This window comes from Camelus bactrianus, chromosome 16, assembly GCF_048773025.1.
Source record: "Camelus bactrianus isolate YW-2024 breed Bactrian camel chromosome 16, ASM4877302v1, whole genome shotgun sequence".
Taxonomy (NCBI): domain Eukaryota; kingdom Metazoa; phylum Chordata; class Mammalia; order Artiodactyla; family Camelidae; genus Camelus; species Camelus bactrianus.
The window spans coordinates 42,656,689-42,677,307 of record NC_133554.1 but is presented as its reverse complement, the minus strand read 5'-3'; the positions used below and the strand labels follow the sequence as shown (position 1 = coordinate 42,677,307).

General features: G+C 49.3%; 1 protein-coding gene across 1 annotated transcript; it reads right to left on the bottom strand.

Moving 5' to 3' along the window:
- Positions 1-1,306: 1,306 nt before the first annotated feature.
- On the bottom strand, positions 1,307-19,611 carry KIF18B (kinesin family member 18B). The gene is made up of 16 exons (XM_045519992.2): positions 19,464-19,611; positions 11,833-12,159; positions 11,096-11,253; positions 10,659-10,763; positions 10,344-10,454; positions 10,067-10,264; positions 9,736-9,912; positions 9,009-9,083; positions 8,742-8,842; positions 8,168-8,354; positions 7,660-7,787; positions 4,858-5,063; positions 4,053-4,578; positions 2,993-3,082; positions 2,403-2,506; positions 1,307-2,187 (listed from the first exon to the last, which is right to left on the bottom strand). Exons 2-16 carry the CDS (start codon positions 12,149-12,151, stop codon positions 2,153-2,155), a joined length of 2,520 nt encoding a protein of 839 aa, XP_045375948.2. The 5' UTR covers positions 12,152-12,159; positions 19,464-19,611; the 3' UTR covers positions 1,307-2,152.
- Positions 19,612-20,619: the final 1,008 nt, after the last annotated feature.

The following is a 20,619-nucleotide window of genomic DNA, read 5'->3' as shown; positions in this document are numbered from 1 at the left end:
TGGAGAGCACATTTTGCACCACGAAGCCACAAATGTTTGCTGAGCGGATGGCCGACTGCAGAACATCCTTGTCAAGAGTAACCTCCCCTTGCGAGCTGCCCCCAGCCCAAGCGGATTCTGCCTCATGCAGTGGAGCCTGTGGTGCGAAACTTGCCCTCCTGGCCCTGGTTACCAGCCGCCTTGCCCATCTCCTGCTGCCTCTGTACTTGCAGGGGTGATGGTGACGATCAAATGAGATAATATATGTGAAGGCCCTAGGAAATGGGGAAGTTATTCAATTTGAGTCCAACCAGTACTCAGTGAGGCCTCCTGAGGTCAAGGCACCACACCAGGCCGCTGGGGGCTACAGATGTGAGGCTGTGACTGCTTCTGTGGGAATCGTGGTACACAGGGGAAAAAAACTCATTAAGACTAATTGGAAAGGAGGGCCCTCAGAAAGAAATGATGTCTGCTCAATTCTAACGGGAAGCAGGTTGGTGTCATGCACAGATCCAGACCCTCGTCTGAATCCTGGTGCTGCTACTTACCGTCTAACTCCAGGCATGTTTGGTTAACCTTTGTCTATTTCCTCATTATGCTGCATAAGGTCGTGGAGTTTCGTGAGATGCCTGCAGCTGATGAAAACGCAGCGGTCTCCTCTCTGCTCCTCCAAAAGGATGTGGAGGAACTGAGTGGGGAGGGCGCCCCAAGTAGAGGGGGAGGCCGCCGCGCCCCTCCACCCAGAGCAGTGAGGACTCATTTGAAATTAGCCACATTATTTACACACCACTCACAAAGTGCTAAATGCCTTTAACGTGTTTGTTTTCAGAAGCAAGTTAAACACAGACTCCTGTAATTTTGTTTACGCTATTCATTCATGCAGCCAGCCACATCTTCCTGGGGAGACAGAGGTAAACTTGGGTTGAATTGTCACAATCCAAGTGACAGGAGAGGAAAGCCACGAACGGGGGTGGGGAGAGGAGAGTCGGAAGCTGGTGGGAGGAAGACTGCAATGGGTTCAAGCAAGTTGGGGCTTAGCTTGGAGCCTGGGGACCACTATGGCTCTTTCCCTGATGGCAGGACTCCAGCAACCCACGCCCAGGCTGTAGGAGGATGGAACAGGCCTCTGGGTGTGATAGCTTCTTTACCCACTAAGGAGCAGAGGCCCTCAGCTGAGGATGGGGCTGCGGAGTATGGGGCATCCCTAGGCCCAAACCTAAGGCTTCAGGAGCAGGCAGAGGGGAATGTTTTTTAAACCCAGAAGTTGAGGTCTTGAAGAGTGGGAAGGTGTTGCTATCCTACCAAAGTGTACAGAGAGAGGCACACACCAAGGATGGAGATGGTTTATTAATCATTATAATAAAAAAATATATCTATATCTACACGTGTGTGTATGTGTATATATATATATAAATGTATACATGCAGAAATAAAGGATCAGAGGATATAAACCCAAGTATTAACACTTCTTATGTCTAGGACCACCAGCATTAAGGCTGAATTTCCCTTTCTTCTTTACATGTCTTTTTACACTGAGTGTGTATCCTGTTTACAAAAGGGTAAAAACAATAAGCTTATCTTCACGTGGAAATCAAAGCACCACCATCTGCATCATCACCGGGACTGTGGCATGGGGCTGGGGCTCTTGCTCCAGGCTGGGGGGATGGGGCTGAAGATGCCTGTCTCTCTCTCTTCCTCTCTCCCTCCATCTCTCTCTCGCTCTCTCTCAAACTAGGAAGAGCCAAGCTGGGACTCCCCCACACCCCCGTCCCATGCTCATCCCACCTCTACTGAAAAGTGGCCATCACTGCACAGAGCCCTGTGTTAGATGGGGATGGGGAATAAAGGCCCCCCAAAGCCACCTTCCTGCACAGAGAGGGTAATAAACTAGAGAGGAAGGATGGCAGCCCCTTTTAAAATAGCAACACACTAACACACAAATGAATATATACAGGCTAAGAAGCTGAGTGTAACAAGAGATTGATAAAGAGGGTAAGTAGCAGAATGAGCGGCAGGGGAAAGAGTGTTAATAAAGGAAGAGGGTGTTGGCATTAGCTGCTCCGAGTTGAGGAAGGTGGGTCAGGGCTCCTGGTGCAGGTGGCTTCAGGGACCTTGGTGGAGCAACTCCCAGCTGACAGTACTCCCCCGACTCCCATCAGTTCCTCTGGCTCCTCTAGTTTCCAGGGCAGTGGGGACTGGAGGGGAGCTCTGCAGGCCAGTTAGATGGGGGGAAGCAGGGAGTAAGGAGAAAAGTGAGGCTGTGTCCCACCATTCCCCATCCATATCCCATCAGTGTCCCTGAGATACTTGGAAGTCCCCAGGTCCTCCTCTCATCTGGGTCTCAGCCCACCCTGTCCCCTCCTATTTCTGGTTGTCATCAGCCACTGTGGTCCAGACCATCCCTGACCCCAAATGCCAGTCACCTGGGATTGCCAGGGGCCCAGCTGGCCTCTTCAAGGTGCTGCTGGGGAGGCGGGCGATGCGGCTGCGGCCCCGGGTGACTCCCAGTGACCGGGAGACTGAGGAACTATGGGAGAGAAGGAAGGAAGGTGGGAAGGTCACAGCCATGCCTCTGGACTGCAGGGGGCTGGGGGTGGGGGTAGAGCTAGACACCAGGCCATGAGAGCAGGGGGAGGCTAAACACCAACAGGAACTCTCAAGGCCAGACTTGAAGGCAGGATTGGCAGCAGGGGAAGGGGAGCTGAGTGGGGTTTGGGAGGGAAGTAGTGGTGATGGGGTGGGTAGGCCATTCCTTGGATTACCCAGTGAACACTGAATGTCTCCCTCATGGAGAGGAGGCCTGTGGCCTTTACCAAAGGAGGGAGACATGCTTCATCTCTAGAATAATCCTATAATAGCAAGAACCAAGTGAACCTCAGTCAGACAACCAGATACTGGCCCTGCTCACTAGACCCCACTGCTGCTGGATCAAGGGGTCCAGAGACACACACACAGGGCTGTAGTTGGTCTGGTGAAAGCTCTTTCTCTGCCCCCAAAACTGCCCCAACCTCACCTGACAACACGCTTCTTCTTGCGGGCTGAGGTCCCAGGGAAGGAGGATGCTGGCTTGGGGCCCTTCATTGTGAACAGAGGCATGGGTCCACTGGGGAGGGAGGAAGATGAAGGGAGGCAAATCAGAGGGGAACCAGAAAAGGGTGCCAGCACCTCCTCCCTCCAGCCCCCTCTTGCAGGGCAGGGAGGTTAGACAAGATGACCTCTGAGGTTTCTTCCCACTAAGAGGCAGATTCCCCTCCCTGCCTCACTCGGCCTGGGCTGACAGTTGAGTGACAGGCCTGTTCTGGGAGAACATCCAGATGTCAGTTTCTGGCGCATCCGGGGAACTGGAGTTCAAACAATTTCACCCTTCCACCTGCCTGGCTCTGAGCTTGTTACTGAAAGGTGATTGGGGCTGTGGGAGGGTTGCTGGGGTGCGGTGGGCATCCTGCTGCCCTTGGTCTCCCGAGTCCAGGTCAGTCTGCCACTTGTACTTGGCCTTGGACTGTCCTGAGCTAGTCACTGTTCCCCTACCCTCCTGTTCCCCTACCCTGCCAGGTGGGCAAAAGGCAAAAGTGAGAGCTTAATCTTCTCACTGAAAAATGCTGAATACAGTTTTCTCAGGATTCCCTTCCCAGTTCCAGCTGCTGGGCTGGAGGGTAAAACCTGGGAGTGGAAGTGGCAGAAACAGGGATTTCTCAGTGGGGCACAGAACTCAGAGCAGGCCCGAGTGATGTGGAGGAACAGAGAGGGCTGGGCTCCCCTCCACATCTCCTGCTCCCTGCTGACCACCCCCAAGGGGAATCTCTGAGCCACTCATGGGAGTGTCACAGATCAGCATGAAGCTGGTGGCTTTGAAGTCCAGATAAGGCAGGGCCCCCGAGAGAAGCAACACCTCCACAGGTACTGCATGTTCTGCTCTCCTGGGCCTGGATTCTGGTCAGACCAAGGGAAAGAGATGCAGAGTCCCAGCTCCAAGTGTGGGGCTGTCTTCCATTCCCTCTGGCAGCACCACTGTTGCACAAGGACCCCTGACTCCCTTAGGGGAGGTCTGCAGGGAGGCCAGAAGGGAGACCCACCTGGGGATGACGGGCTGGTCCCACCTGCTCAGCACCTGGGGAACACTGTCCCAGCTGATGCATTCGTGGAAACCCAGCTTTGAGGGGGGCTCCTCGGAGAGATCAAAGGTGGCATTGAGGTCCCGCGTGGGCAGGGCCAGAGGAGTGGAGCAGTTCTGCAGAGCAGAAGGGCCCAGGGGTACCCGGCTTTTGATGACTGTGGTTGGGCAGCAGTGAGTGGAATGGCTGGACGAGGAGGCCCTTCCTCCTGGGGGAGTGGTGGGCCCGAACGAAGGCTGAGCCTCAGGCAGGGACCCCCTTCTCAGGAAGGGCAGGAAAGACTGGCGCTGGCGCTTGGTCCCAGGCTTCGGGGCTGGGGAGCTGTCTGGCTCCGAGGGGCTCTGTCTCCCCCTCTTCTTCTCTGCGGGTCGCCGGGATGCCTGGGCTGGGGTATGGTCAGGCCCAGGCAGGACCCCCAGAGCATGTATGAGGCCACTCATTTGTCTCGCCATGGTCCGTGTCACGGGGCCAGAGTATCCTAGAGGCTCTGGGCAGAGAGAAGGAGGGTGCTGAGCTGAGATCAGGGATTGGCCAGAAGGAAGGAGAATTTGTAGAATTTGGGGAGAGAGACATGGAGACAGGCAGGAGCCCCTGATTCCTCAGGTCTTCATGACTCCTGGGACTTCTCTGCCGAAGTCCATGATCCCAGGGGTCTAGTCTCTGACCAAACCATAACCCAGCACCTGAGGCCCCAGCCATCCCTCAGCACCAGCTGGGCCTTGGAAACGGCACCAGGAGGCAGAAGCAGAGCAGGGCTGAGACTCACTTGACTCTGAACACAGCTCCTGAGCCAGAGGTGGCCCTCTGGCCGGGCCAGGCTCCCTCGAGGCCTCTCCTCCAGGCTCAGTGTTTTCCTCTTGCACCAGCTGCTGCAGGGTCTCAAACTCTGTGATCATGTCAGGGGTCAGGAGGTTGGCTGCTTGGAGTAGGGAATACTGGCGCTGGGCCAGGCACAGCACCCTGAGGGCCAACCTGGAACAGAGGGACAGGGATTCCCGCTCTGCCTTAGACCAGCCCAGCCAGGTCCTCTCCGCCGTGCACCGGGCCCCATTGCTCCAGGTGTGGGGAGAAGCCATGCGGGCTGGCCCCCTGGGTCCCTGCAGCCTTGCCTCATCACCCTCCCAGCCGTGGCTCCCATCTTGCCACGACCAAGGCCAAGATGACCACAGGTAACAGAGGGAGGCTTTAGCCACCAAATATGTCCCCTGACAGTACCTGGAAAGCAGGGAAAGGGCATTAAGTGGACTCAGAAGGTCTGAGTTTCCTCTCAGCTCTGCCACCTACTGGTGCTGTGATCTTGAGTAAGTCTGTCTCCCGGAGGGGCAATGGAAGGTAGCAGCGAAGAGCCAGGCTCAAGGCAAACTAACAGCCCAAATCCCAGCTCCAACATCTCCTAGCTGTGTGAACTTAAATCACTACTTACCCTCAGTGCCCACAGCCCTAAAATGAGGACGACAGACACCACATAGGGTCATTGGGACAATGAGATGGATTATTTTACATATAAAGTGTTTAAAGGGTACTTAGCACATACTAAGCACTATAATGTTAGCGAATTCTTGTTTTCTACAATAATAATAATACTATCTACCTCGTTAGGATAGGAGGAGATTAAATAAGATAGGCCGTGTTGATCTCAGATCTGAGGAGACCCTCAAAAATGCATCAGTCTGAGCTTTCCACTTACTGATTGGGATCCTGAAAGAGTATGTGTGTATTAACACACACTTCACATGCACTGAGGGGCTATTTAAGGGAAATTACGAGGGTAATGCGATTATTGATGTTGTAAATTTAGATTCTAATAAAGAAAATTTCCTTTCTGTGAGGCACACCTATGGTAAAAGGATAAACACAATTACCTTGGTGGGGATTATTCATGGCCAATCGTTTATCCCCGGGCAGCACTAGCAACCTGGACATCTCTGAGCCCCCTCCTCTGCTTTCAGTGTGTGCTCAGGGAACACAAACTCATTTTATAAAGCAGCCTCAAGGCCTTTTTGAAAGAAGGCAGGATAGAAATTAAAAAGAGTACAGCAGAAATTCATTCTATATCTGCGTGCACCTCACATTATATGAAGATTAGGCCACTGAGAAAAGTGGGCATCTGAGGAGAAATGAACTGGCCTGGATGTCAGATGACCGGGGTCTGGCCCCGCCTCTCCCACCCTGTGGCCCCAGCAAATGGGGAGCTGATCTATATCATGGGTTTTCAATTTAGGTTTCAAGAAACTCATCAGAGGACATTTTAGATGGAGCAGCTCTGCTTTATCTGTTCTACATATTAGACCTCAGTATAAGATTTCACTTGAAGAAAGGGCTTTGCTGCTAAAAAAAAAAAATAATTCTGAAAAACCACTGAACTGGAAAATCTAAGATCTACTCAGTGCCCTGGTGGTCTAAGACTCTAAATTCAAAAGCCAAAGTGAAATTATTTTTGATTATCTGGTTGTCCGGGTGTTTCCAAGTATGGAGATGATCTAGAATGTCCTGCAGCCCCTGATACTTGGGGTCTTCCAGCACATTTTATTTGTATCTATTATTAGCTCTAAGAAGTAGGTAGAAAAAGGACCATGATGCCCAAATCACAGCCAAGGTTGAAGCAACTTGTCAGAGACCACAAAGCCAGAGGCAAAGCAGAAATGAGAACCCTGGTGTCCTCTCTCCTCAAAATGGGGGACTCCAGGCAGAGAGACCCTGAGTTATCAGTGGGAGCCCATGGTTGTTCCCTGGGGGCCAAGGGGACATCCCGCCAGTGCATCCTTGACACTCCGGGGCCCTGGGGAGTCAGCAGCAGGAGACAGATAATGAGCCGCTGATTATTCAGGCTGCAGCATTTTTTGCTGAGTCGGGAACAGACACTCCCCGACGAGAAATAAAATTAAACAGGCCCTTCTGTCCGGAAGCTTTAAATACTCTGCCTAGCATAAAGCATGCTGGGGAGGGAGGGGTGCAAGTTTGGCAGCAGCAAAGCTAAGTGGCAAGGGATTTATGTTCTGAGGGCCAAGGAAAAAAATACGAGCAACACCTCTCTGTTAAGCACCGAAAGAATAGTCCAAAAGCCATTTCTCTTTTTGGCTTTGGGTGATAGTTTGTATTTACTTCTGAGAAGAAATAGCCACAGCCAATCTGTTAATAAAGACACATGGTGAACACCTGACTCAGGAAGGCTGTCCCTTCTGCAGCTGCCCAGCTTCTCTTGGCTGCTCCCCTCTTGCTAAGTGCGGGCAGCTTGGCCCTCAGACTGGAAAGCAAAGCACCAGCCCAGGAACCCTGCCCTAACCCGGCGCTGGCCGACTGCCCGGGTGGAATTTGGTATTTTGCGTCCCTCCTGTTGAGCTGCCAGCTACAAGGAGTAATAAATAGAGATGGTAAGTAAACAGAGTAGGTGACAATACCAAATTATTGAAAGCAGGTAAGGGACACTATTGATGAAAAAAGACTTGCCTCTTTAACTAGAGCAGAAACAGAGCTTTTGTGATGTACTTAGCACCAACTCCTGCTCCAAGAGGCCTGGAACCCATTACCTCCCACCTTGGACCCCAGAGGAGAGAAAGAAGGCACCTACTGCTTAGAACAGTCCCTGCCCAGGTTCTGTGGTAAGAGGTGGTCGACAACTGGCTTGGGCTGCAGGGTTGGGTCACGGGACCCTGGTGATGGCTGTCTGAGGTTCTGCTCTGGCACTTGGGTTGGAACCTAGAAAGGGAGGGAGTCATAGGTAGAGGGATGAGGACGGTCTCCCTCTACGTAAGCAGCTCCTAAAACCTGTCCCTCCTCCAAGAGTGGAAATGACAGCTTCTAGAATGACCAGGTCCTGGTAGAGGATCTCTCTCTCCCCATCACTGTCCTCCCTCCCTGCTCCCCTTCTGGTAACACACATGCTCTCTACTTCCAGACACATGGATCTGACAGAATAGTTCTTCCTGCACAAGATCTGAAAGGCTCCTAAGGACTGAGATGTAAGACATCTGGGTGGAGAACCCAGGACTGAAGGGACCTGTGAGTTGGGGCGAGGGTGGGGACGACACATCTCTTCCAAGAATTTCTTCCAATATTCCATGAGCTCCAAGTCCTACCTCCGCAGCTGGGCCTTCATCCTTGTCCTCTAGGGGCTGCTCCCTGTCTGAAGAGTTCCTTTCCACGACCTTCTCCACTTGGGCCTCTGTCCCCAGGCTTTCCTCTTGAAGGACCACTGACCCTGGGCGGAGCTCTGGGGTGCAGGGCTGGCTGGGAAGGCAGGATGGTGAGGGGCAGCTGGGAAGGCTAAGAGGGGAAGGAGAGATTTGAGAGGCAGGAAGCAGGGTCAGGTGGGCAAAGCAGGGAAGGGGCAGGGTCTCTGTGGTTCCCGGTGGTACAGAGTCCATAAGTGGGGGGTGCTTGGGTAACACATGGGCAGTAGCTGAGGGTGGGAGAAGGAGTCAGGGATTTTCTGGTTTAGGAAACATTGAAACCCATCCCTTAACTGCACCTTGTTTTGAATAGGAGCTTATAGGAGTTGGGGTGTGATTTACTCCTCTGACACAGAGCATTCTAGGTGGTAATCGGGGTGCTGGGCACTGAGTGGGAAGCCCTAACCCCAGGTGCCAGGACAGAAGCAAGGAATCCTAGCCCTCCAGAAGCTGGAGAAAGGATGAGCAAGGCAGAACTCACAGCTGATGTGCAGGGCTGGATTTGGGGGACTGTGGGAGGTCCTGCTGTGGGACCTGGGCTCTTGCCTCATATACTCGGAGTTTCTCCCTCAGGGTGGCCACCTGGAAAGAAGCAGCCCAGCCCCCCCCCCAGAGCCCCAGGTGAGCACAGGAGGTGAAGAGCAGGCAGAGGGCCCTGGCCACACTCCAGTGCTTCCGTCTCTCGCTCTCCTGCCCCTGAGCCTGGGCGCCCTGCCTCCCAGCCAAGATCCCCAGGCGGGCTCCTCACCTCAGCCTGGAGCTGCTGGCATATGGTGGCGTACTGGCTGATGTGACAGTCCAGGCTGATCACGTTGCTCTTCAGCTGAGATGGGGACACAGGGGAGGGGAGAAATCTGTTTGCTCATTCAAAGCAGCTGTTGGCAACAAATGGCCAGCACTGCACTAGGCACCTCACTCACATTCCCGCAACTCACCCTCACGACTGGGGAAACAGGGAGGCTGTGGCTCGCCTAACATAGCAAGAGGCAGAGCTTGCCTTTGAACCCAAGACCCCTGGCTCCCGGACCAACACACTCTGACCAGGCCAGGGGCTTTGCAGCAGTGGCTCCAGGAGTGCCGGAGCTCCCTAGAGGAGGCAGGGAACCTGGAGCAACTCTGCTTTTATCTGTGTTATATGTTGGTGTTTATGTTGTTTTGCCAAAAATATGGGCCTGCTGCTAAAATCAAGTCTGACAAAGATCATGGGTCAACACTCGGCGACTCTCTTATGTTACATCCCTCTTGAGACGATTCTGCCTCAATCACCCCAGTGCTATGATATTTTAAGGGCGAGGACTGTGTCACATTTGTCACAAAGAATTTCCCTGAAGACAGAGGCTGGAGAACTCTTCCCGTGGCCTCGTGGGAATGCTCACTCCAGGTACCAGAGGAAGCCAGGAGGTCCTGTCCCCTCTTCCTGCCAGCTGGGGTCTCCTCCCGCACTCCAACTCCAGGCCACCCCAGCTGGCACGCACCGAGAGTTTGATTTCCTTGGCCCGGTCAGCATACTTCAGGGTGTTGTAAGTGTCCTCGTAGACCAGGCTAGAGGGGCTGATGGCAGCGATCATCACTGTGCGGCAGTTGCCCCCGATGGAGTCCTTGAGTAGGCGGGTCAGCTTGCTGTCCCGGTAGGGCACGTGAGACTTGCGGCCCTGGGGACAGCAGGTGGGTGTGGGGTGAGGTGGCTGGACTAGACAGACCCAGGTTGGGACTCAGCAGCTTTTGGTCCAGGGCTGGAGGGAGGGAGCCTTGGCTCGGGCACTTGGGTGCTGTCCTGGGGAGGACTCTGGCTCTGCGCAGCTTTACCTTTGCGTCGGCCAGGGCATTGAGGACGTTGATGAGGGCCAGCAGCGAGCGGTTGATGTTGGCTCCCTCCCGCAGCCGCTCTCCCTTGGCATGGGTGCTGGACGCCCGCTCCGAGCCAGCTAGGTCAATCAGGCTCATCTTGGCCACCTGAAGGGCCTGGGTCAGGCCTGGAACCCGGTCCTGCTGCTTTACGAAGATCTGGGGGCAGACAGCAGGGATGAAGAGGCACTGGGCCTCAGGAGCCCCAGCCTCAGGCTCTGGCCCGTGACCCTCTCACCTGGAAGATGGCATGGGAGCGGGAGGAAGTGGCGTTGGCGTCAGTGGGGTGCTGTGTGCGGTTCCGGTTTCCCCTGGTCAGCATCCCCAGCAGCTGCTCAGCTGAGGTCGGCTACAGAGGAGATGCACAGGAAGGGGGCTCTGGTCGCCCCAGCCGGGACTTTTCCCCCAGCAGTGGGCTGCTCTTCAGGACCAGTTACCCACCTGCTATCACCACCACCTCCACTGCAGGATCTATGACACCCCCAAACTGCCTGGTGAGGGGATCCCAGAGGACCAGAAGGGCTGCTCATCCCACCTGAGCCCAATCTCTTACCTGGTGGAAGGAAAGTCCTTGCACCACCACCCCCTTATCAGGGTCCTCACGGATGGCAAGGGGCCCCTTGGGCTCCAGGAGGTCATGGATCTGCTCATTATACACCTGAGGAGAAAGGGACCGGGGAGAGATGGGAGGGAGAGGCCTGTCAGGAAGCCTCTCCCCTAGAGCCCAGGGAGGGCTGAGTCCCTGGGCCAGGGAAGCATGACGAACCACATACCGTGGTGAGGGCACTTTGTGTAATGTCACCTTGCCAGCAGGATGGGCAGGGTCAGTTGGCATGTGGTCTCTCTCCAAGCTGTGTCCGTCCTCTGGGTCCCCATCTGCCCACTCCCTAACACCCTCTCCCCAACATACCCTCTCCACTCACTCCCTCTTCAGGTGGCTGTGAGAATGAGGGTTGGGGCTGCCCCATCCTGGGGTGCAAACAGCCCTACCTCCTGGTAACTGATGAGCACCTCGAATCTCTTCTCCTCCTGACGGGCCTCGAGCCTTCTGTATAGTTCCATGGTGGTCAGATACATGATGCCGGGGTCCCCCTCTCTTCCCAGCATGGTGTGTGTCTTCCCGGCCCCAGTGGCCCCATAGGCAAACACTGCAGAGGAGAGAGTAGGGAGCAGGGTGGTGGCAGGGCCAGATCCACCTTCTCCAGGGGCTCCCTGGTGCATTTCCACCTGCTTACCCCTTCCCTCCTCCGCAAGCCCCTCTCCTTTCCTTCCGCTCGTATGGTTCCACTGCTCCCACCCACCCGCATCCTTGTTTGCACCACACCTATTGAGTTCTCCATGTCCCTGTCCCGATCCCTCTACAGGTTTGTGGACTTGAGGGCAAAGGGGTCTCCACCATGGGTGGGAGCTTATCCCTTCCTCAGGGAGGCCTTCTCCAGCCTGGGTAGCTTCCTCTCTAGAAAGCCCACAATTCTTTCCCTCATATCACTTAGCTCGGTTTATAACCACATACCTGTGGGTGTGATTGTGTGATTAGTGTCTTCTCCCCCTCTAGACTGTAAGTATGGAGAGGACAGGAACCATATCTGTCTGATCTGCTGTTGTATCCCAGGGCCCAGCAGAGTGGCCCACACACAGGAGAAGAATGAATGGAGTGGGACCCACAGAGAATGCAAGGGCCAGAGACCCCCTCAACCAGTGCCCAGTTGAGGGGGAGGCGGGCTCACCTGAGCAGTTGTAGCCTTGGAGGAAGCTGTCCAGGATGCCGTGGGTGGTGTGCTGGAACACGTCCTGTTGGGTGGCCGCCTCACCAAAGACCCGGTCAAAGACAAACGTCAAGTCTTTACCCTTCTTCTTGGGGCCATCATGGGTGCCACCCCATTTCAGGCCAAGGATGCCCCCATCGGGCTCCTCAGGGTCAAACACTAGCACCCGCTCATCCACCACCTGAACCACAGGCCGCCGCTGACTCTCCAACTCCCGCGGGGTGGGGGGCCGTACCCGCACCACGACCTGCACCATGCTGTCCTCCACCGCCATGACCATAGCAATACCTGGGCAGAGACATGACAGAGATTAGGACCAGTCCAACCCCAGGCCTGAGCAGGTGCCCCCTCAGCCTACACTCAGGGGTCTTCTTCCACCTCCTCCCCACAGCTGCTCTCCACTTTATACAAGAGAATAAAAGTATTGATGCCAGCACCAGTAGTTAATAAATAACTTTCTCACTTAAAATACCACTTTTGCCATATCCAGATGACTATATTTTTCTTCCAAGGCGTATTGCTGGACTTTCTATTATGTTCCACTAATCTGTCTACTCCTGTGCCAACACCACACTCTTTCCACTCCATTCTTTTACAGAAGACCCACCTCTCTCCCACCTAGCTTTCTTTTTCACAATTTGCTTGGCTATTTTCAGTCATTTATTCAGCCTATTTGACTTTAAGAAAATTTTATCAATTCCATTCCCCTTCCCAGAACACCCCCCTCCCAAAAAAATGCTACTGGGATTACAACTGGAATTATAGTAAATTTACATATTTATTTTATATTAAACTTTTTTGTACAAGAAGATGGCTATTGCCTTTGTTCAGATATTTATTTCCCTCAATAATATTTTCTGTCTCTTCAGATAGGTTCTGTAATTGTCCTTTTAACACAATTACCAAGTACTTTATGGACTTAGTGACTCTTATGAATGGAACACCTTCCCCCATTCTCCATTTCCAGGTGGTAAATGCTAGTGTGGAAAAACATGACTGATTTTTATATATCTGCCTTATACCTGTCACCCTCAAACTGTCTTATTAATCTCAATTATTTTTTTAATCCTTTTTTTTAAAGTTTTTTTTGGGGGGAAGGTGATTAGGTTAATTATTTATTTAATGGAGGTACTGGAGATTGAACCCTGGACCTCGTGCATGCTAAGCATGCACTCTACTACTTGAGCTATATCCTCCCCCAAAACTGGTTTTTATTAGAGCTTACTGAGTTTTCTGAGTATACAATTATGGATCAGAAAATCATTTTTTATCTTTTCTTCTCCATACTTACACCAAATAGTTCATTTGTTGTCGACTGCATTCCCTAGAACTTCCAAAACAGTGAATGGTAATGATGCTAATGAACAGCCGTGTCTTATTCTTGATCTTTAAGGAAATGGCTTTAGCGCTTCACTATTTAGATATTAGTTTTGGACAAATTGTCATTGTCATATTAGTAATTTCATCTGTTCTTATTTTACTCAGAGTTGTTATCAGGGATGTCTAGAATTTTATTTAATGTCCTTTGAGGATCTTCTGATACGTTTATATGTTTTTTTTCCTCCTTTATTTTGTTGATGTGGTAAATTATTCAATATTATACCTGCTATCAAACTAACTGTGCATTCTTGAAAAAAATCCCACCCTGGGCATACTGAAGTCCAATTTTTAAATGGTCGAATGTGTCAACCTTTTCTTTTATGGTTTTATGTCCTATTTAAGAAGAGATTCCTTTCCTAAAGTAATAAACACTTTCCTCATATTTCTAATGCTTTTCCTGTCTTACATTTAGATGTTTATCCAGATGCAATTGTGTGTGTGAATGGTATGAGAATATTTCTAAATATCTTTTCTTTCCAAATGGTAAGCAGTTATCTCAAGATTGTTTATTAAATAGTGCATTTCTTCTCCACTAATTTAAATGCCACTTATAACTAAATTCTTATATAAACATGAACTTGTTTCTGGACTCTCCATTCTGTTCTCTCCATCCTTTTCCAGTAACTCACTGTTGTAATAACTGTGGTTCTATAATATATCACCTCATTGTTCTTTTTCTTGGCTATTCTTGGCCATCCTGTCTTGCATATGAGTTTAGAATCAGCTTATGAGGTTCTATGAAAAATCCTGCTAAGATTTTAATTGGGATTATTTTGAATTTATAGATTAATATGAGAATGGCATCTTTACAGTATCAAGTCTTCCCATCTAAGAATATTGTATCCCTTTTCATTATTCACAACTTTATAATCTTCACTAAAATTTTATAGTCTTCCTCACATGAGTTTTGTTTATTTCTCGATGGGTTTATTACCATTTATTGCATAGTCTTTGTTATATTGTAAATAGGCTGTTTTTAAAATTACATTTTTCTAATTCATTTTGCCAGAACATAGGAAAGTTACTGATTTCTATATGCAGATCTTGTATCTGGCCACATTGTTGAACTTCCTTATTAGTTCTAATAGATTGTCATTGATTCTTTTAGGTTTTCCAATTAAATGATGATATAGTTTGCAAATAATGCTAGTTACTTTCTATTTTTAGCTCTCCTATATTTAGTTCCCCACCCTCCACTAACCACTAGGAATGGGTGCCAAATTTTATCAAATGCTTTTTTGGCACTTGCTGAGATGATCACACAGTGTTTCTCCTTTAGTCTGTTAATATAGAGGGTGACATGGATAGATTTCCTAATGTTGCCCTGGTAGTAATTCTAAAAGCTTATTTACCTATTCCCTCTTTTGTTCCCCTCAGATCTCTCTATGCATTTTCCATTTCTCCTTCAAGCCAGCCTACCAAGGGTAAAGATGGAATTTCTGGAATGCAGGAGTCACAGATGTCCTGGAAAAGTTCAGCCCAAGTCTAGGGATATATTAACAAGGGCAAGAAACAAGGGTTGTTCCTGGGAATTATAAATATAAATAGATGAATGCTTTCCTAGGAAAGACTAGGTCCTGTTGAAGGGTCATAATTACCAAGGTCATTCAGCAAAGAAATGTGGGATTTCTATCTAATACCCCAGCAAACAACTCATATTTTCCTTGGGGAATGAGGCAGAATTGAGTTAATTTCAAACTCCTGCCCCTCACTTCCAAACTTCTTAATTTCTTCCCCCAACAAAATTAAGATATCAACCAATAATTATCTTTTTAAGTGTGTATGATTAATTCTATTCCTGCCCCAGTAATCAGACTACCACAATAATAAACACAATAGGTAAGTGCCCACTCTGTTAGGGACTGTTTTAAGCACCTTACATGTTTCATCTCCTTTCAACTCCATTGCAATCCCACAAGATATATACTATTATTGTCCTCATTTTTCAATGAGAAAATTGAGACAGAGAGGGTTAAGCAACTTGCCCAAGATCCCAGTGGTAGTAAGTGATCAATCCTGGTTCCAACCCAAGCGGTCTGACCATGGAGCCTGCTATACTGCCTTATAATGACATTACATATTATGCTCTCATGATCGCATTGTTGTAATAGTCCCTCGTGTTTGTATAATAATTATAATCCCTTTATGTAACTAACATTATACATTCTGCAAACACTTTCAGATAAGTTGCCTGGACCTAATTTTCAACACTCAGAATTCCTGTCTCCCATTCCCACATTCCCACCCCCAGGGAACCTCACCCTTGTAACCAGAGAAGTGAAGGCAGAGGTGCCTGGCCCCACCATCTGAGTCTATATTGCCTGCCTTAATGGCAGTCCTAGCTCCCCGTGGGGAGGGTCTGAGCTGAGGAGAAGCCATAGAGCAGTCTAACATTCTAAGCAGGAAATTAAAAGGGCACTGGCAGCAGTGTGCACATAACCTTTACAGTTCTCTCCTCTCTGCCTCCTGAGGGCCAGTAAGGCAGACTGTTTGCCTAATGAGATGTTTTCCCTCTTCCCGAGACAGTGCTGGGGGCATGGGATGGGAGGTGGGGAGGGTTACGGTGACACTTGGCGTGGCCGCAGCTAGGACACCTGGGTCCTGGTCTCTGCTTTGCCTCTGACTGGTGGGGAGGTCTTTCCACCAGCCACACCACCTCGATGTCATATCAGCTTCTCCACTTTGAGAGCTAGAGAGAACAGCTACTGATCTGCTCCTGCCCCAGGGGGATGGGAGATTAACGAGAGAACGTTTGTCAAGTTTGCTTTGATCCTCGGTTGGAAAGAGCATTTCAGCCCATAGTACAAGGGAGATGATTCTTTAATAAGATCTTCAGGGTTCTGAGCCAGCCAGTCACGTCCTGTTTCTAACCCGGGGCATCTCATTAAAACCCAGAGGCTAGTTCGCTCCTGAGCTGGGGATGGGAAGCCAAGATTCAGTTGTTTTCAGGGTAGACTCCTCTGCCCACCCTCATAAGGACAGAGAGAGTAAGCCCAAGCTCCTCAGAAGCCCCTGGAGAAGAATTTCTGAGGACTTGAGGGGATCTGCCTGCAGACATTGGGAAGTGGGAAGGCAGGGAAGGTGCTTAGCCCTTGGATATGGTACTTTTCTGGGGTTGCTGTAGTCCCCTTCATCGCTCCTTCACAGCTCACACATCATGTTTCTTGTCTTTAAGTTAAAAAAGAGCAGGACCCTCTTCTGATACAGTCTGTGCAACCCAGATCCCTAGCACCAAATCCAGCATGCAGTAGATGCTGTATAATATTTATCCTATGAATGAATAAAGGCCAGAGAAAAGCAGTCTGAATCCAAAAGCCTAAAAACAATTAAGATGATAGCAAACATTTATTGAGTACTTACTATGTATCAGGCACCAGGCTAGGTGCTTTACAAGTGTTTCATTTAACTTTCACAACAATTTCATTCTGTAGTTATTGATAAAATTGTTACATTGTATCAATAACTTGTTACTACTCTACAAAGGAAACTGAGGCACAGGAAGCAAATTGCCATGTGGATGGTAAGTAGCAAGGCCAGAACTTGGCTTTGTTCTGTCACCAGAGGTACTACTCTTCATCCTAGGCTGCTCTGCTCTGTCCCTGGGCTTTTGCAACTCCTATGTCCTCTTACCTCAGTACTCACAGAAAAAATGTCCAAAGACCACTGGTATTCTCTGTGGGTGGTGGTGCGGAGGAAGGAGCTGTGTTCTTTTGTTTTTTGAATAGATAATCATAGGCTCTAACTAATGATAGTTTTGTTTACTCCTTTCTAACCATTTTATTTTTCTTTTTTTATAGCTCTGGCTAGGATCTCTGATACAATATTGAAAGCAGAAATAGTGAGCAACTTGTCTCTTTCCTGATTTTATAGAGAATGCTCCCATTATTTCACTCTTTGTTGGTTTAACGAAATTTAAATCTATTTCTAGTTTACTATTTTTTAAAAATCATAAATGGTTATTAAATTGTATTGAATTCTATTTCTGTGCCTAATGGATTATGTTTTCTCCTTTAATCAGAGAATTTAATTCCATACTAATTGCTTTTTAATTATAAATATAATATCCTATTTGAGTTATTTAAACATCTTTCCAAAAAAATATCCAGAGGGGAGGGTAAAGTGCATGCTTAGCTTGCACAGCATGCAGGAGGTCCTGGGTTCAATCCCCAGTACCTCTCCTAAAAATTAATAAATAAACCTAATTGCCTTCCCCCCCGAAAAAAACCACACAAAAATTAATTAATTTTAAAAATATCCAAAAGTGGGTTTGTTTCCTTTTCTTTTGTATTTTAAACTTAATTGCTTGTGCAAGGAAAGCCACTGTGGAAAATAGTATGGAGATTCCTCAAAAGACTAGGAATAGACTTACCGTAGGACCCAGGAATCCTGCTCCTGGGCATATATCCAGAAAGAACCCTACTTCAAAATGACACCTGCACCCCAATGTTCATAGCAGCACTATTTACAATAGCCAAGACATGGAAACAGCCTAAATGTTCATCAACAGATGACTGGATAAAGAAGATGTGGTATATTTATACAATGGAATACTACTCAGCCACAAAAACCAACAATATAACGCCATTTGCAGCAACATGGATGTTCCTGGAGAATGTCATTCTAAGTGAAGTAAGCCAGAAAGAGAAAGAAAAATACCATATGAGATTGCTTATATGAGGAATCTAAAAAAAAAAAAAAAACCCAAAAAACAAACAAAACATAAATACAAAATAGAAACAGACTCATAGACATAGAAAACAAACTTGTGGTTGCCAAGGGGGCGGGGGGTGGGAAGGGACAGACTGGGATTTTAAAATGCAGAATAGGTAAACAAGATTATACTGTATAGCACAGGGAAAAATATACAAGATCTTGTGGTAGCTCATAGCAAAAAAAAAAAAAAAAGTGACAATGAATATATACATGTTCATGTATGACTGAAAAATTGTGCTCTACACTAGAATTTGATCCATTGTAAAATAACTATTACTCAATTAAAAAAAAGTTAAAAAAATAAACTTAATTGCTTGTGAAAATGGAATATGGTTTGTACAATACTCTGATAATTGTTTAGATTTGCCATGTGGCCAGATAAAGACCTCTAAAAATATAGTACTTGTACACTTTTAAAAAAATGTAAATGGAGCTGGGCTGGATAATATAAAAATCAACAAACTGAAATGCCTTAAAATATCTCTCTGAGGGTGGTGGAATTCAATCATGAAATATGCAGAGAAGGACTGGGTACTTTGCCAGTTGTTTAAAGTATGGGACGTGGTGATGTGAGAGGAAATAGAAGAGTGATGAGAGGAGAAAGCAATGTAACATCAAGGAGAAGCTCATACAGAAAACTTGGGGATGCTCTCTTCTGAGCTAGGCTTAACTTCTCTGAGTTTCCCAATCTGTAAAATGTAAATATTAGTATCTTTCCCGTTGGGTTATTGCGAAGATTAAATGAGTTAACTCAAAACTGGTAAGTGCTCAATAAATGTTAGCTATCATTATCAGAATTGGTATAATATACGGCATTTTCCCATGATTTCCCATTTTCCCAGGAGAACCAATGTCTGCAGTAAAACCTCCTATTTCCTGTGACACAGACCAGGCTTATCTTTTCCATGTCACTTCAGTACCTCAAAGGGTCAAAGCTAAGTGTAGAGGCATCCTAGGCGCAAAAGCACAAGGCCTGGTTTTTCTGTTATGCAGATGTTCTTTGGTTTTCCTCTATCCAATCAAATATTTACTGGGTGCTGGCGTAACTAAGTTACGGTCCCTGGCACAGCTCTGCAATCGGTTCTGCATAAATGTACAGAGGGGGTCTTAGCTACACCATACAGATGTGCAGGGAGTCCCAGGACTCAAGTTCTAGTGCGCAGGAGGACACTATGCATGAGCAGTCAGACGTTTCCCAGAGCGGATGTACAGAGGGCTGGGCCGTGGTGCAGACGTGCGGACCCAGTCTAGGTCCTGTACAGATGAGCAGAGGGTGCGGATCTCCCGTGCAGGTGTGGATGAAAGCGCCATGCTCCCCGCACCGCCCCCCGCCCTGTTCAGAGAGAGGCACCCAGGACCTGATGGGTCTCCACGCTGCACCTTGGTGTCCCGCACAAAAAAGGCCGGGCTCCAGCTTCCGCCGCCAGCTGCAGACTCCGCGCGTCCAGACCCTAGTGCAGGAGCTCGCGGGGTCGGCTCCGCCGTGAGCCAGCGCTTACCCTTTATCGGTTCCCCGCCGCTGGTCGCCGCTCCCTGCCGGGTCCCGCCTCAGCAGACCGGAAACCCACACCACCGGAGAGCGCCCCGCACACGCACTCCACCCGCGCCAACCTCCGGCCCGCGCCGCGTGTTCAAATTAGTCGGGTCGGCTTATGCGCGCTTCCCATTGGTCACCGCCCAGATCGCTGATTGGCTGTTTCCTAAGTAACGAAATACAGCTCGGGTGGCGGGTGCTGTCAACAGTGCGTTTGCGCACTTCCTCTTCCCGCTTCCTGAAGGTTTGAGGCAATGTCTCCGAGGCTGGACGGATCAGACTGACCAGCAGAAACCAATAATGGGGTTAGGATACGGAGGTTGGAGGTAGGCTCCATCTCTGTCGTCCCTGGGACTGCGTTCCTCAGCAAATGCAGCAACCAGGCATCAAACATGTTTCAAACCTGCCTTTTCTGTAGGCTAAGTCGGCATCCACTTATCCAAGAAGAGATATTTAGCCACTGTCCAGGGTTCTTCTCTTCCGCGACTATCCCAAGAAGGAATTTCAAGAGCAGCCTTGAAGTGGAAAAGCCGGCGGAGGCAGAGAATGGCAATTCCATTCGCTTGGCTTTGACAGTGTCAAGAGTATCATGGACAGATTGTCGAGTATGGGGCGGGGTGGGGGGGGGGAGTGCTTAGGGTACCGCTGGGCAGCACTGTCTCTATCCACAGCCGCCCGCTGCTTGGATTCCGGTCAGCCACCCTCACGTTGATCCCCAATACCGGAGATTGTGGGGGTCGAAGAGAGAGCCTTGCTCTGGAATCAGGAGGGCTGATTCCAATCACTAGTGGCTGGATCACTAATTAGTGCTGAGACTGCAGAAGTCACTCCTGCTCTCTGGCTGTCAGTTTCCCCATCTATAAAATGAGGCAAATATCCTACCCTTCCTACTCACCTAGGAGAACATAGGTGTGAAAGCCTTCCCAACCCCCAACTCATATTTCTATGAGTCTGATTAGAATGAAACAGCGATGGCTGCCATGAGCCAGCTGCTCACCACTTTTGTTAGTCTGGTCTCTCCCCACACTGAGACCAAGAGCAGGTCTGAGGTATGCAAGAAAGCAGGGGGAAAAATTCCCTGGTGGACCTGTCATCAAGATAGCAGAGTCACTATTGAACAC

Bases quoted from the DNA above. Each gene is read 5' to 3' on its own strand.
- KIF18B (XM_045519992.2), bottom strand. From the start codon at position 12,151: ATGGTCATGGCGGTGGAGGACAGCATGGTGCAGGTCGTGGTGCGGGTA. The intron at 9,913-10,066 runs GTAAAGCTGCGC...TGCTGTCCCCAG, and splicing joins ATGCCCTGGCCGACGCAAAG to GGCCGCAAGTCTCACGTGCC. The intron at 8,355-8,741 runs GTGAGTTCTGCC...TTCCCCTCTTAG, and splicing joins TCCAGCCCTGCACATCAGCT to CCTTCCCAGCTGCCCCTCAC.